Source organism: Perissodus microlepis, chromosome 3 (genome assembly GCF_051167445.1).
Source record: "Perissodus microlepis isolate ML-2025 ecotype Zambia chromosome 3, ASM5116744v1, whole genome shotgun sequence".
NCBI lineage: Eukaryota > Metazoa > Chordata > Actinopteri > Cichliformes > Cichlidae > Perissodus > Perissodus microlepis.
Window position 1 is genome coordinate 42,066,678 of NC_140463.1, and position 16,167 is coordinate 42,082,844.

General features: G+C 46.1%; 1 protein-coding gene and 1 pseudogene across 1 annotated transcript; both read right to left on the bottom strand.

The window, feature by feature from the left end:
- Positions 1–12,491: 12,491 nt before the first annotated feature.
- On the bottom strand, positions 12,492–13,243 carry LOC146391546 (neuroepithelial cell-transforming gene 1 protein-like). Its single transcript, XM_084922854.1, has 2 exons — positions 13,009–13,243; positions 12,492–12,922 (listed from the first exon to the last, which is right to left on the bottom strand). Exons 1-2 carry the CDS (start codon positions 13,241–13,243, stop codon positions 12,492–12,494), a joined length of 666 nt encoding a protein of 221 aa, XP_084778980.1.
- An 85-nt stretch (positions 13,244–13,328) lies between these two features.
- On the bottom strand, positions 13,329–14,207 carry LOC146391547 (neuroepithelial cell-transforming gene 1 protein pseudogene; annotated as a pseudogene).
- Between the last annotated feature and the right edge of the window lie 1,960 nt (positions 14,208–16,167).

Here is a 16,167-nt window from a genome sequence, read left to right on the forward strand (position 1 = left end):
GTCCTTAGCATTTGGAGCAGCGTCCTGTTAAATCGCTTGGCTGGGTTGCCCTGTGGATGATATGGTGTCGTCCTCGAGTGAGCAACCCCAGCCAGGCGTCGTAGGGCCATGAACAGGTCATTTTCAAATTCTCTGCCCTGGTCATGGTGTAGCCGCCTTGGAAATCCGAACCTGGGGATGAAGTCATTGAATATCTTCTCCGCTGCCGTCCTTCCCGACTTGTTTTTCGTGGGGTAGGCCTGAGCAAACCTGGTGAAGTGGTCGATGACTACTAAGATGTACTCGTAGCCCCCCCTACTGGCTTCCAGGTGCATATAGTCCACAGACACCAGTTCAAGCGGCGCAGAAGTGGAGATTGATCCCATCGGGGCTCTGATCTGTTTGACCGGCTTCTTTTTCTTAATGCAGGGGCATTTCCTGGTCACGTACGCTTCAATGTCCCTCTTCATAAAAGGCCAGTAAAAACGGTCCCTTGCCAAGTGAATGACCCTCTCTGCCCCAATATGACCCAGGTCATCATGAAGATGTTTCAGCACTAGGGGGTGATATTCTGTTGGAAGCACAAGCTGTCTCCGCTGTCCTGCCGTGCGATACAGTAGCTGGTTTTCGATATTGAGCTTTCCCCACTCGTGCATCAACTTCCTCACAGGGCCGCTGGCTCTCCTTCTGTCGTCATTCGTTATAACTGTTTTTGTTTCTTTCAGTTTGATCAGTTCGCTGATAACAGGATCCCCCCTTTGTGATGTCACCAGATCTCTGTGACAGACTGTAAATGGTGATCCGTTCACAGGTGGCTCCGGGCATGTTAAGCTCAGGGCAGCAACATATGCAACGTCCTCTGTCTTTGCTGATTCACAACCCTCCCAGGCAGCATGGACAGCCTCTCCCGTGAGCTCTTCCGTACACTTTGTGAGATAGGTGTCGATGTCAAGTGGGAACCGGGAGAATGTGTCCGCATCTATGTTCACCTTCCCCGGCCTGTACTTGACATCGAACCGGAAATCTGCCAGCTCACCCACCCAGCGGTGGCCCACCACATTAAGCTTTGCAGTGCTCAACACATAGGTGAGGGGATTATTGTCCGTATAGACTGTGAAATGGGGTGCATAAAACAGGTAATCCCTGAATTTCTCACATACCGCCCACTTAAGGGCGAGGAACTCCAGTTTCCCTGAGTGCAGGTTATAATTTTTCTCAGCAGGGGACAGAGTTCTCGAGCCATAAGCGATGACCCTCATTCTTCCACCCTGGCGCTGATACAACACCGCGCCTAGTCCCTCCTTCGAGGCATCTGTGTGGAGTACAAACGGGAGTTCAAAGTCTGGATACGCCAACACGGGTGGGTGCGACAGAGTGTCTATCAGCTGCTCTAGTATCCGCTGGTGCTCATCTGTCCACACGATAGGTGTCTTTGATGGCAACTGGGCCCCTTTTCCCTTCGTGAGCTTTCCAATTGCTACTGCTGGGGCGGTTTTCACATTCAGCAGCTCGTAGATTGGCTTAGCGATGCTAGAGAAGTTTTGGATGTACATTCTGTAATAGCTCAGGAACCCAAGCAGCTTCCTCACCTCACCCACTGTATTGGGTGTTTTCTCTTGCAGCAGCCTGATTGCATCAGTGTCTTTTGGGTCAATCCTGACACCATCAGCTGAGACCAGCCTCCCCACATACCTGACCTCCTGCCGGAACAGCTCACATTTTGTGGGCCGAAGCTTGACACCATGGGCTTTTAGAGACCTCAGGACCTGATGTACTCCCTCGACATGCTCATCAAAAGATTTTGCGTAGCAGAGGATGTCGTCGAGATAAGGGATGCAGCAGCTATCACGCAGGGAATCTAACATCTCCTCCATGCTGCGTTGAAAAGCGGCTGGGGCATTGGAGAGCCCAAATGGGATCCTCACCCATTCATAAAGACCCCAAGGAGTGATGAATGCTGTCATGTGTCTGGATCCCTCTGCCATGTAGCCCTGGTGATAGGCTTTGCCTTGATCCAGGATGGTGAACCAGCTGTGGCCTCCTAGTGTGTCTATGAGGTCCTGGATGCGAGGCAGTGGGTGGCGGTCAGGTACAGTCTTTTGATTTAAAAGCCTGTAATCGATACATAATCTCAATGTTCCATCTTTTTTTCTGACACACACGACAGGTGCTGCGTACGGTGACTTTGACTTAACTATCCACCCTTTGGCAAGCAGATCTTGGATGTATTCTTTAACCTCTTTGTAGAGGGGTTTGGGCACTGCAGCATAGGTTCGCTGTACTGGGATGTTGTCCTTTAAATTTATGGACATTTGCAGGCTTGGAATACACCCTATGTCTTCGTCATCACAAGCAAAAGCTCCTGACTCCTCGTATAGCATTTGTTTCACCTTTCTCTGTTGCTCATCACTTAGGTGACTAACATCCACTGGCGGGTGCCACAGTGTGATAGGGGGCAGGTCACTCATGGGGCTTGGTGGCGGGTCAGTGTTGCCCCGGGCTTGACTGTGCTCGCCGCTTGGGCTGCCTGTTCCTATTACTCCATCAATGGCTTCAATGGTGCCTAGGACCGTGGAGCTGGGCAGGACCACCGTCTCGGTAGAGTGGTTGGAAACTGGTACCTTCACGAAGGGTCTCTCATCCTGCTGGATTGCCAATAGCCCTTCACCTATACTCAGTGGCAACAGTGGTGTGTCATCTAGGTTAGGTTCAAACAGCACGAGTGGGCTAGAGTCACTAATGTCTAAAGATACTCCACACCTAATATACGCTACTTGACCAGGATTAATAGTGGCACCTTTCCTGCCCACCTTTACAGTCGCATTCTGTTCTACTTTTGGTTTGGTCTGTATGAAGCTTACAATAGCCTCTGCCTTTGCACTGTTGATCTCTAGGGCACCAGTCAGCAGGTTGACGAGGATGGACATGATTTTGGGTCTGCTCTCGTTACTCTTGATGAGTTCTTAGATGACATTAAAACCAACCAATGGTCTTTCTAAATCTAGCCGACTAACTAGGAAAGGTACTCTAATGGATAGATCTGGATCGTTGTTGCCTTGCAGGTTTACCACCACTTCCATCCACCCATCATATGGCACTGCCTCCCCCGTGACAGCAGTTACACTGAGTTCCTCATCCATTAGTTCACTCAGTGGGCGGATCTCTTTTTCAGGTAGGTACTTGTTCTTCCAGGCGTGGTCTATGATGCTCACATTTGCCCCGGTGTCTAACATGGCAGTCACTGCATAGCCGTTCATGCTGCATTTCAATAGGGATTTTCGGCCAATCAGTGGGGCAACTTTCTCAGGTGGGGGTAGGTGGTTACCCATTTGTAAGCTCATAGACTGGTCCCTCTTTCCTAACTCTAGTACTATGGCATCATGGGGCTGGGATTTGTCCCTTGGATTGGTCAGGGATTGCCCCTCAGCCCTGACCGGCACTCGTTTCCCGACTGCATATTCCTTTTCAAGCAGCCAATAGCACGATGGCCTACTTCTCCACATGAAAAGCAGTGGTTACAGTTTGGTCTGCCTTGGGCTACACACTGTGGACACCCATATGATCTTTGTGTCTTTCTGTCCGATTTGGTCTTGTCAGAGGCACTCTGTTGGACAATTTGATGGGCAGCCCCGGGCACCAGGGCTGGAGCAGTGAGCTTTCTCAGTGTCTCCATGGCTTCCGTTAGAGCCTCGACCTGAGCACTCAGTCTCTGAATTGCATTGTCTTTACCTTTGACTCTAGTCTCGCCCACAACGCCGGTCATTCCCTCTGGCTCTGCAACTGTGCTGTGGGCTTGTGTGAACTTCCGGCTGGCGCTACGCCCCAGTCTGCGTTTTCTCTCGTTGTCCTCCATCGTGGTCTGGATAACCTGTCTTAAGAGAGCTTCATCAGAAACAGTGGGGTCAGCCAGGAGCGGCTTCAGGTCCCGCCTGAGGTCCTCGTGCCTTTCTCCCATGCCTTGATAAACTGCGTTCAGGAACACGCCCTGGAGTGTGGAGGCATCATACTTTATGACTGAACTTGCCTGCTTGGATGTGAACGTTATTCTCTGTTTCAGTCCGATCATGCAATACAGGAATTGCTGTGGAGATTCGTTCTCGTGTTGTTTAGCACACATCAGTTCCTGAAAGAGCTCGGTGCTGGTTTTCTCTCTCAAATGGGACTGTAGGAAACTTTTCAGTTCTGTAACTGTCAGGTCTTCCTTGTTCACAAGCATGTCTTTAAAGTTTCCACCCTTGATTACGCGTAGGACTCCTCTAATTATGTCGTCATCTGTGTGTTGTTCCCTGCGACCGTCATCAATCTGTTTGCAGATACTGTTAAAACTAATGTCCGATGCAGTATCAGTTATTTGCCCACCATGTATTTTGAATTCCTTCCTCTGTAACAGGGGCAGGTCGCGAAGGGCAATCACACTCTCGTGGGCTGGGGCAGGCAGTGCTCCCGCAGCCATGTGGTGTTGCTGGGGAATCAGTGGATGTCTGATGTCAGTTGGTGGTGAGTTAGTGGCACGAGGCCCGCTGATGTGACCGCAGCTACCCGTCCTACACTGTGGTCTCTCTGGGTCGGGTGTGTTGATGCTGTGTCTGTGAGATTTGTTCTGCCCCTCCCCTGAATCTGTGAGCAGTTGGTGGATGTCAAGGTTGGGGGTTGCCACTTCGGGAGCGTAGCCACCCATGGGAGATATATGTTTGTCATTAACGTTATCACTGGTGGCATCACAGGCATCCCTTCACCACTAGCCAGATCTTTGGGGGGTGGTCTGCCCTTATCCCGGTTAGTAATAACCAAGTCAATAGTGTCTTGTAAACATAACAACATGACCAAGCCCTCATCCTCTAGCTGTAGGAGTGTGGAGCTGTTCATATAAGCAGTGATGTACTCAATACAACCTTCCTCATCGTCCTTGTTCAGCCTTTCTGAGTCCAGTTCAGCCACCGGGTCAAGGTGAGTTGCAATGTCATATGCTTCATCAGCCGTTAGCTGGTAGAGTTTCTTTTTGATGGACCAGCTGAGTCTTCTCCTCTCGTCGCCTGACATGACTTTTGTTGCAGCCTGGTGGCGTTACCGCTCCCACCCTCTTTAGCAACACTGTCACTTTGGGTCCAATGATCACTGGATCAGCCGGACGTGCTCCTCAGGCACCGCCGATCCCGGACGAGCCCCCAGAAATCTGTTACAGGCCCCACTATGATGGGCGCGTAGCCAGATTACGATCCTGTAAAACAGGAGAGAAAGTGAACACAGGAGACACGCTGCCGTTCGCCTGGTCAGTCTTGCCAGAATTTTTTCATACAACACAAGCATATCTGCTCCACTCTTTTGTTAACTCAATTTCACAATAACTTCTCATTCCCTCACATGACTTGTTTTCCACCAGTACATTTCAATATTAGTCCACACTACTGGCATAAAACAACAAAGGGTTTAAATGAATGAAACAAATGACAACTACACCTCTTTTCCCATAAATGAGATAAACAAAATAATTCACATCATCATGGTAGTGTCTTATCATAGAAAGGAAACTCTACTTTCAACATTACTACACTACTTTCCTTGCCAGCATTTTTGTTGGCCGTACTCTTATTAGCTCTCTCGCTTCATATGTCTTTTTCAGACCAGTTAGATTCTAACACTGAAACAGCAAGTTTACACATGACTTCAGGTGGGCTCAGAACACTTTACACACACGTTATACAAAACATTTGTCATGAACACAAAGCTACAAGTTTATCAGGAACTGTAAACCCAACTGGGTTGGTGCTTCTTATTATTATATGGAGTATTATACGCAGTTGCAACAGCTTGCTAGCGTTACCCAGGCATACAGCCTAGCTATAACATCCTACAGAGCTAAAGTAGCTCACATAGCGACAGTGTAATACATCACATATCACAGACCCGTCTTATGTCATGAAAGTTTAAGTATCACAATGTCCAGCTGTGTATTTCTTTATGTTTTTGACCACATTACTGACCTGTAAAACAGGAGAGAAAGTGAACACAGGAGACACGCTGCCGTTCGCCTGGTCAGTCTTGCCAGAATGGAAAACTTACGGCAGCTATGCACCCGACTCAGTTCCCAAAGCACGCTGCTGCCCCCTACTGTCCAAAGTGTTATACACTCTCCTGGCAACAGGGAACTTACATGACATTGTGGCTTTAAATTACACCAATAAACCAGCAAAATAAAACATGCAAAATAATCTCCATATATCACGACACTTAACTCACAATTGTGACCACATTTCTGTGTGGATCACACATTTCCGGTAGCTTTACTTTGCGGTCAATCGCTATTGCGAAGCTATACTCCAAAACCATGTCCAAAACTCCAAAACGGAAAGATCGCGTTAAGTTACAAAGAGCAGAAGGTGGGAACACTCACCACTGTTGTGTCACAAAAAATCTAATGATCAATTTTGACATTTAAAGAGTTTAGATCGATCAGTTGTTTACATCACTCAACACAAGCAGAACTGCATCACTGCAGCAGAAGACACATCGTCCACATTCAGAAGCACATCTCTGTATAGTGACTGGTCTCATGATTTAAACAGGAAAATGTTCAGCATTCAAACTACAGGTGAAGAATAGTCAAACCAGATGTTTCCCCGTTATGTCGAGATCAGCTAGTCAAGTACACACCTACACAGCATGTTAACAAACCGTGAAAAAAGCCACACAATTGCTGGTAACGGTTTCTATACATTAGTATGTACGAAGGGTATGTTGTGACTTACCTTCAAAATTACAGTGGTCCCTCGCTATAACGCGGTTCACCTTTCACCTCGCTGTTTCGCGGATTTTTTAGTGCAAGTTTGCATGCTTATTTTTTACATCACATTGTGTCCTGCGTCCTGATCGCTGCAGACGATCTCCTCCATGACGTCTCTCCTGTACAGTACAGAATCGCTGCATCGATCGCTAGCAGTGTGACTCTGAAGTGCAGTACTGTATGTCCACGATGTCCACCAAACGTTTTGCACCGTCAAAAAATAAAATTGGCTCCTTGATTTCACCTATCGCTGGTTATTTTTAGAACATAACACCCGCGATAAACGAGGGACCGCTGTTTATAGATACTGAGAAACATTTGAATCCCTTTTCTCTTTTGCTCTGAGGCACAGGGAAAAAATATCGACAAGTCGATGAACATCATTTACAGATATATTGGGTAAATGCCCAAGACATCTGTAGAAATGTAAATCGCCGCTTGATTCATTCATTTGCTTAACTTGTTTTGGACCGTAAACAAGGCGCAAATAGGACACCGGAAACAAAGCTCCCCACAGGAGTTTCCGCACCGGAAGTAGATCTACTAGAAAACCTCTAAGGTATAACGTCTTTTTGTTTGTTTGTTTGCTTTGATTATGTTTGGGGTTTGTTTTTATTTATTTATTTGTTGTTGTTTGTACTTCCTGTTCATTATCTATCTTCTATATGTTGGAATTCAGCCTGTTCTGATACTATTTCATCTTGGGAAAATAGAATCTTTGTAGAGATTGCCATAATTGTTGTCCATTTCTGTGCAAATAAAAAACAACAAAAACAAAAAAAAAGTTTCCGCACCGGAAGTAGCATATGCTAACGTGCACATTGACAGACCACGTGACTTTCGCGCATTGCTTTGTGGGTACCCGTGGCAACAAAATGAAAACGCTGCATCAAGCGCTAGCATTTCCAGCAATCATTAATTCTGCGGTTTTAATCCCTACTTACATTTTATTTGCCCCAAAAACAGTTCTGTACAAAACAACGGAGAACACGGCAGGTCCGTACAAAGACAGACTTGATGAAAAGGCAAAAAAAAGGACGAGGAAAAAAATCAAATGAGTGGAAGGGTCAGACCAATGACTGTATAAAACATGGACGACGCGACAGCTCCCCAAAAATGAAGCCAAAACGTCTATCGCCCCCTGGTGTCTGGCTGCAGTATAGGTCATAAACCCCGCCTCCTCCATGTTAGCGGATGGGACTGGGGTCAGACTAAAATAAATTTATTCTCCTCAGATAATTTTTTTCCAAAGATTCTTTCTTTTGTTATCAATAGTTCTCATCACGCTGATTGATGTCCAAGGGGTCTCCTCTCCCATAAGTTTGATTCTAATTCCTACCGTGGTGATGTTAAATTGGGGTGAAACGTCATCATAACAGCTTTGACTGGCAGCTGCAGTCACGGAGAAACTTGCGTATCTCTGTTCGGGAATAGCAGATAGAGCGTAGGCTCTGAGAGGAGGGCCAGCGTTTGCGCTACGAAGACACGACCGAGTGTTTTAACCTGACAGCCTGAGGTGTTCTTCAGTAAACTGGACTACCCGACAGAAGGACCCGAGGCCCCGCTGCACTTTTTCGGTAAGTTAAACGTGTTTGTAAGCTAATCCGTAACTACCGTCCTTAGCTCGGTCCTGAGACCTAGCTAGCTAAGATGAGGACTCGGCTGTCAGGGTTCGTTTAGCTGTGCAGGTGAATGAATTTACCCTGACTAAAGAAGTCAAGAGAAACGCTCCGGGCTGCTCAGTCACTAATTACTGTTACTGTACTTTTATTACAAGTATTATACTGTAAAAGCAACAGGCTGCATCCTGCTTCAGCTCCTGTGCAGAGCTGAATATTAAATATGTGCAAACAACAGCATGTTTTCAGTCTCTTGCCACATCTGTAAAGACAGTAACTTTTTAAAAAAAAGCTTGTACCTTGTAGCTCCTCATTACTCAGGAACTATGGATTAAAGTACTGTAGTGTACTGTAATACTGAAAAAAATGTAAGAGAAGAACTTCAGATCCTGAGTGTGTGAGGACAGAAAAATCAGCTTTATTTCAATTTTGAGGGATAAAATTTATATTTGAGTTTGATGGTTCTGTTCTCTTTGTGATTACAGGAGCTGCCCTCAGATTCAGACCTCAGCACCACCCAGTGACAGCAGACAGATCATCCAACATGTTCACATGTTAACTGCAAAATGAACTGATGAAAACAGTACAAAGGTTAAAGTACCACATGTGCTGTAGTGAAAGCTGCAGCTGTTTTATTGATAAAGTTAAAGACAAAAAAACAAAAGGATTAATCACCCCTGTAACTGTGTCACTATATATCAGCATTAACAGGACCTCAGTTTGTATCTCAGACCTGCACAGCTTCCGTTTTAAACACTTGATGTACTCAGCTGCATAAAGAGCACGCTTGAGTTTCTCTAACACAATTAAATAAAACCTGATGAAGGTCAAAGGTCGTCACTTGTATGTTGAACTACAAACAGTTTTTTGCAGTTTTTTGCAGATAGTGTGTTATTTACCATAAAGTGATGCAGAGTTATTCATACCAGAGTAACCAGAGAGGATGCCGATTCATGTAGCACAAGGAAATATTAGCACAGACGCAGGCTGCTGAAGCTGCTGCAGCTGCTGTGCCAGGGACTGTAAAGACAACGCAGTGCCAGTGGAATTTACGCAAATTTGCGCAGGGCTAGTAAATCTAGTAGTAGGGACTCGCACCAGGGAAAAAAAAAGGCTCAGTAATTCTAGTGTTAAGGTGTGAAACAGCTGTGTACTGCCTTTTGTTCCTGGAGAAGGTATTTAAGACCTACCATAGAACCAAGTCCGCCAGAGCTTATATTATATTTTTACATGCTGTAGAGCCATTTTTGGGAGCATTTCAAGTTGCTATACATCAATGCAACCATTATAGCCCAGATTTTAATAATATGTCTGCATTAAGTGCATAGTAATTACATAAATTGCAAAAAAGTGCAATAAACTCCCAAAAAATTGAAAATCGTTTTTGCTTTTTTGACATATATTTTTAGTTAGAGAAATTTAAGAGGCTTATCCCTCAAAACTGTAAATACAAAAAAGTTGCACAAAATAGTTTCCCACCACAGGAAATTTATTTTGAGTGTCTTCATAGTTTTATTTTTGAAATACACCAATTTTTATATACTGCAGGAAAAACGAAAATAAATATTATACTGCAAATTTGCAAAAAAGCAGCATATGCATCAAAATAAACTATTTCCAGCAGTGCAATATGAGTCCTAAGCATCCCAGAAACGACACAGAAAGTCATAAAGTCAAAGATAACTTTTAAAAACACCAGTATAAGCTCATGAGGCCCTGATGGTAAAAAAAAAAAACTACATTTCCGCAAAAATGACGTCACTTCTTTTATTTTATCTATTTTATTTTCAAAAACAGCAACTTTTGTGGAGCTCACCTTCCACTACTTCATTGCACTGAGGAGAGACTGTAGCATTCGACTGTGGATCCTCTGAGTCTCCTTAATGTCTTCCAGGAGGGTTAGAACACGTACAAACATGCTGGTATTGGTGGCTTGTACAAGTTGTCTTGGAACTGGTTGTGAAACCACAGGTGAAGGAGTTGAGGGTGGTGGTAGCTGAACAAATGGATGAGTGACGTTCTGGTGGGGAGTTTCACTAGAATGTCTATTCTCCATTGCTGATGGTGATGAGGTCTCTGGCTGTTCCGCAGCGTTGTCCCAATCCTCATCCGAGCTTAACTGGATCACTGGCCTTAAAATGAATTTTAAAAAATATTAAAAAAACCCACAAACAATTTAGTTACCCTACAAACTAAAAACATTAATGTATAGTCCGGCATCAAAAGGAGTCTAAAACTGATTTTTAAAAGTCAAAAAGTTACAAAGTGCTATTTTAAGATCATATCTAAATCTGGTGAGCAGCAATGGTCTGCTAAAGATACTGTCAGCTTGTTTTTGTTTTTCTTATAATCACCACAATAAATTGTTGCTTTTAAGGCGTTTTTAAGAAACATAATTACTTCCTTTTCCGCTTCCCTTTTCCCAATCTGCTTCCAGAATCTGACTCAGTCTGCAGATCAGAGGTTGCTTCAGACCTCCGCAGTTTCACCCTGGCATTTTCATAGTTTTCTGTAAATTTTTGACATACACCAACAAAATGTTGTTAGTGAAATTACAGGGAAATTTTCCACCATCCAGAAAATCAACAACTGCAAATGGTAGCATGCTGGTGAGAAAGCAAAAAGAAGCCAACTAGTACAGCAGTGGCAATGCCACATATCCAGACTTCAGTGGCAAAAGCACCATTTTCTGTTTTAATTCATCAAGTAATACAAGATTCATTTGTTTAGACAGATTTGAAACAAAGTAAATTCCAAGGCATGTTGAGTCCAATGGATAGCTGAAAAAGGCATTACAGTTTTCAAAGACCTGACACAGTGCTTTGACAACTTGGCAATCCTGTAAAATGTTTGCCACAATAAGAATTTTTCCCCCTACATTGAAACAGTTATCTCCCATGGAGCAAGAAACACATGTCTGTCCATCAGTGTATTTTCTGTACTGCTTAAAAGTTCCAAGATCACTTGTTATTGGTCCAGAGTTATGAGGCTGTTTAAGAGGAGAGGGAACAGACATCCTCTCTTTTCTTTTCTTCTGAATACTTTGCGTCTCATAGACGCGCTTGACAATTTGTTCCACAGGTTTATGAGGCCTCCGCACAATCTTTTTCAGTTTACCCAGGAAGGTTTCAAATGGGAAGCAGGAAATACTGTTGATGGGAGTTACACATGTCACACTGACCGTTTCACTTCCTAAACGTTCTCGTCTTCGTTCTCTTCTGCCTTCAACAACTTTCATCGTCGCTCAGTCCCGTCCCTCGGGACAGTCGCATACATCATGCCGCCTCTTCAGGTGCAAGCGGCGTCCACAACTAAAGCTCCATGCAAGATCCTACACTGAAAAGTGATCCGCCTCATTCTCAGGCATCAGCTTTTTAAGAAACCAACGTGGCTCAGTTCAAAATTTTGTCTTAAACAAAACTCATCATCTCGTCTGCGATATGATTTCATCACGGTTTTTTGCATCTCATCTGTTCTGGAATTAAATTAATGCCTCTGTAGTAAATAAAATAAAATAATGTCTGGCTTCTAGCATCTGTTATTTAAGGAATGTATAAAAATAAGACATCTTCTGCTCAGTCTAAAAACCCAACTATGACAGAAATCTGTTTGTGTGGTACACCTCACCTTTTTGGGGGTTGGCTTTTTGTCTTTCACCTTGACATCGGCAAATGTTCAAAAACCTGCCCTAACAGCTAAAACTCTGCTGCTTTACAGTACCTAAAACAATACTAGGATAGATTTGAAAATATAAAGTGTATTATCCCCCAAAGAAAGGTCTAAAAGAATGTTTAAATATGAACTTTATAGTAAACAGGATCTGATGCACCAACTCTTTCTTCAAGAACTCAGCAAACTGGCCACACCGAGTGTGAACCGTGGGTTTACTTCTTGTCATGCTTCCCTTTTAGAGCTGAACCACGTGCACCCCCCTCCAGAATACTGTGTCTCTATGGGATGCACTTGGATGGAGGAGTAAGGTAAATAGCTGCCAAGGAGGACAGTAACAGAACACTGCTGTAATAACACGCAGACACTCATAAATGTGCTGTGCTGTTTTATGTACAGGAAAAACAAAGAGGTCCATCCACGTTCTCTACCAACGCTCTACCTCACACCATCGTCTCTTTTCTCTTCCCTAAAGAACACAGAGCCTTCTTGTCCTTTTTGGTTTTATGTGTCATGGGTGAGGATGACGTCGATGACACGGACGTCGTGGACGACGACGGGGAGCGAGGCGAAGGAGACGCCGTGGTGGGGCTGTTGCACAGTGAGGCGGGGGCCGACTGAGAGCCTGGCTGCGGGTAGTTCTCGTCTGCTTCCTCCATGTGGATGATGGCAGAAACGGAGGAAGGGCGGCGCTTGGAACGGACGCTGCCTGTAGGCGGGCTGGGGCTGGAGGGCTCGCTCAGAGGCCGGTGGACGGCAATGGCACTACGGAGGCAGTTGAGCCACTGCTGCTTGTGGAAGACGTCGTTGACCTGCAGAGTGTGTGACTGTGCCTGGCTCGGGTCTTGGGAACGTACCCGGAAAATGTTCTTGGCTGCAGAGAAAGCTGAGAGCGTCATTAGGAACGAGGGCAAAGTGCTGCTCAGGCTACTAGCGGACACTTTCTGGGACGAGCCTTACCTTTGTCTGCATTGCTGAAGGCTCGTCTGAAAGAGCTGCCCATTCTGACATCGCCATCTTGCAGGTCCTCCAGCACCAGATCCTGCACTGCGATTGGCTGCCGGTACACCTGGAAGCACTGGCGCTCGTTCCTGGTGACGGGGCGGGTCAGGATCAGCAGGTCGGTGAACAGGAACACGTGCAGCTTCCGAAAGAATTTCCAGGAAAAACAGAAACTTTCAAACCAGAGCATCATCTGAGCACATAGCCCGCCTCATGTGGGACGGCAGCCTCGTGTTAACATGCAAAGAGAAGCACCGAAGGATGACTTGGAAGTGTGCGCTGTGCTCACCGTGCCGCTCTTGTTGCGCAGCTCCCCGTGACACAGAAGACTCTTGCACCGTTCGATGCGAGCGTCCCTCTGCCTGTCGTCCAGATACTCCAGCTTGTTGATGTAGTACTGGCACTCGGACTCCCCCTTCTTCTTGTTGATGTCAGACAAAACTCCCTGGATGACAGTGATCTGAACACACAAGCAGCCTAATTATTACATGGGAGAGGCACTATGATGAATCAGTGTGTTGAACCAGTTTGTCTCCTGGACTTACAGCTTCCTGCAGGCTGGCAGCATCGGGCTGTTCTGCTGGAGTGTGTCTCAGGATTTCCTTGAGCAGTAGAGGGTACTTGACCAGGCGGGATCTGGGAATGTCCAGGAAGCTCCACAGGTCCAGTTTCCGACTAAAAGGTGACTCGAGGCACCGCTGCAGGAAGTCCTGCACACGTGGGTCTTGCTTTTTCTTATAGTCCAGCAGCGCCTTGGCTGCCAGCTGGTTACTGCAGTAGTCTTTGTAGGCATTGAGCCCGGGCAGCTGCAAAGGAAGGAGGGACTCTTTATCTAACTGCTAATTCAAAATACGGTTTTAGTAGCGTAAAAGCTTTTGATGGCTCAAAAAGTCAAAGACACTTACCCAGCTAATAAGAATTTGCCCAATCTGGCCCACGGTCCGGTCTGGCCCCGTGGCTTTGGAGAGCTGCGCCAGAAGGTCCTCGTGCAGTGGGATGTAGGCATCCAAGTTGCCGAAAATGTGAGTAAGCTCCTCCTCCGACATGATGGACAGCTTCAGCATCGGGTCGTGGTACGCCTGTGGATGGAGCAAAGTGATCAGTAATATCTGGGCAGAGCTTTGGGAGCGGCTACTAAAAATATCTTGGTCAACAGCTTTAGGGGTACAAAAAAAAAAAAGACAGAGGAACAATCCCTGTCTTTTTATAGCTCCTGGCTGCGCTGCATTCAAAGCCTGCCAGACTGATTTAATCTGTTTGCTTTATATGTACTCCCGCTGCCTCAGAGCTTTTAAAAGTACAAACCTTGCGTGCAAGCTGCAGGTCCTCAATCAGATGCTGTTCTCCACGAAACAGCTCAAATATGGCCTGAGGAATGGGAGGAGGCACAGACAGATGCTTTTTTAGTAAACATGTAAATCAGGTTGTCATTACATCGTAGCCTAAACCATAGTGAGCTTAGCCAAGATGGCTGAATGGCTTCTAGTCCAATTTAAACCATTTGACACAAAGACATGTGAACTAGTCTAGCAAGCATGTAGAATTCATCCCTGTCTGGACTCCTGGACTCACCTCTTGCCGCTTGATCTCTTTGGTGGAGAAAGTTCCTTTCTGGTGGATGTCTAACGTCTCGGACCATAAGGTGCTGTTCCTCCTTTTAGGTGGTGTGGAGGCCGCTGCCTTGCTGCAAGGCTTCTGGGGCACGCCCGGCAACTTGCCATCGCCCCGGAAAGAGGCCTTCAGAAAGAAAGAACACCACATGTCAGACATGTTGAAAGGGATGTCCCTGTCCCCCCAATGCGCTGTGTTTCCATTGGATGCCGTGAGCGCTTACCTTGATGGTTTGGAAGAAGCGCCGGACGACCCCATTCTTTACCGGAGAAATGGGGTTGGCTAGCGACGTCACCCTAGTGAGAGAACGGACGCGCTTGTTGCTGGGTTCCTGCAGAAGGAGGCAAAAACAGAAGGGGAGGTTAGTCATGCAGTTATTCTATCATAACTCGTGTCTGAAAACCCTGAAAGTCTGAAGTGCGACAGAGGCAGATCAAAACGAATCGATCAGTAACTGTGACACCTCAGCAAAGACTTCCTTGTGACAAAACACGTCAAGTCAGGTCATAAATCCTGGTTATGAACTCTAGTCCCTCCTTTAAGATGAGCAGCTGGAGCCGAGGTCAAGCCGCAGGCAGACAGCCTGGCGGAGCAGCAGACAGAGATACTAAGGAGGAGGAAGCACTTCCAGCAGCTGTTGGCTCCATCATATGAAGAGTCCTGAGCCAGGCCAGCCCACTGAGCACAAAGACCCTCTCTCACTGCTGATCTGGAGGGGAAGGGGGTCTGGAGGAATGCCAGGAATGCACGAGACTGTGCTTCTCAGCTGTTCAGTGTCTCTAATCTGCTGCTATCTGCTCTGACAAGAGCGAAAACTCAAGTACAGAGTGGATCTGCTGCATCGCTCAAACTGGGATAAATGATTCCTGATTTACGGATGGAGCTGCGTGGCAGCGTGCCGCTGCTACGAGCAAGAAAAAGGAGCAGCAGTCAGGAATACAGCAGCAAAGTGTTTACGCAGTGCAGTGCTGCATGGGGCACACCACACAATTTATGGCTGCGAGTTGAAACACGCCTTGCGTGAGAGAGTACTGCACCTGGGGCAGGTGACCCCCAAACACACACAACTCCTCAAATAGTGGAAAAGCGTAGTGGCCATGAAGCGCTGTGGACGCGGATAATGAGAGGCCACTCGTCCTGCTCTTTGTATATCAGCAGTTAAACAGGGAATGCTGCTATTCCTGGCAGTCCTGTGGCATTAGAGCGAGTCAGGCTGGAAACCATTCAGATCTGGGCTCAGTCAGTCGAACCCTCCAGACATAATATACATGCAGCCTCCTTCAACTTTCAACCTCAAACTTTTCTCAGCTCCCTCCCTGTGCTTCCTCTTTGATGTAACCTCATATGTGCCAGATGTGTCCCTGTGATTACAGCTTAGAAAATGATGGAAAAAAGACCAGGCACAAATCAAAGGACGGAGGTACTTAGAAAGTCAGCACAGAGTGAAAATACAGGGTTCTACTGAAAGAAAGGACTCAATTCGTGAAGTGTTTGCAGACTTGTCTT

Excerpts from the sequence above, each read along its gene's own strand:
- LOC146391546 (XM_084922854.1), bottom strand. The coding sequence starts at position 13,243 with ATGATGCTCTGGTTTGAAAGTTTCTGTTTTTCCTGGAAATTCTTTCGG. Across the intron at positions 12,923-13,008 it reads CTTCAGCAATGCAGACAAAG|CCAAGAACATTTTCCGGGTA; the intron begins GTAAGGCTCGTC and ends CTTTCTCTGCAG.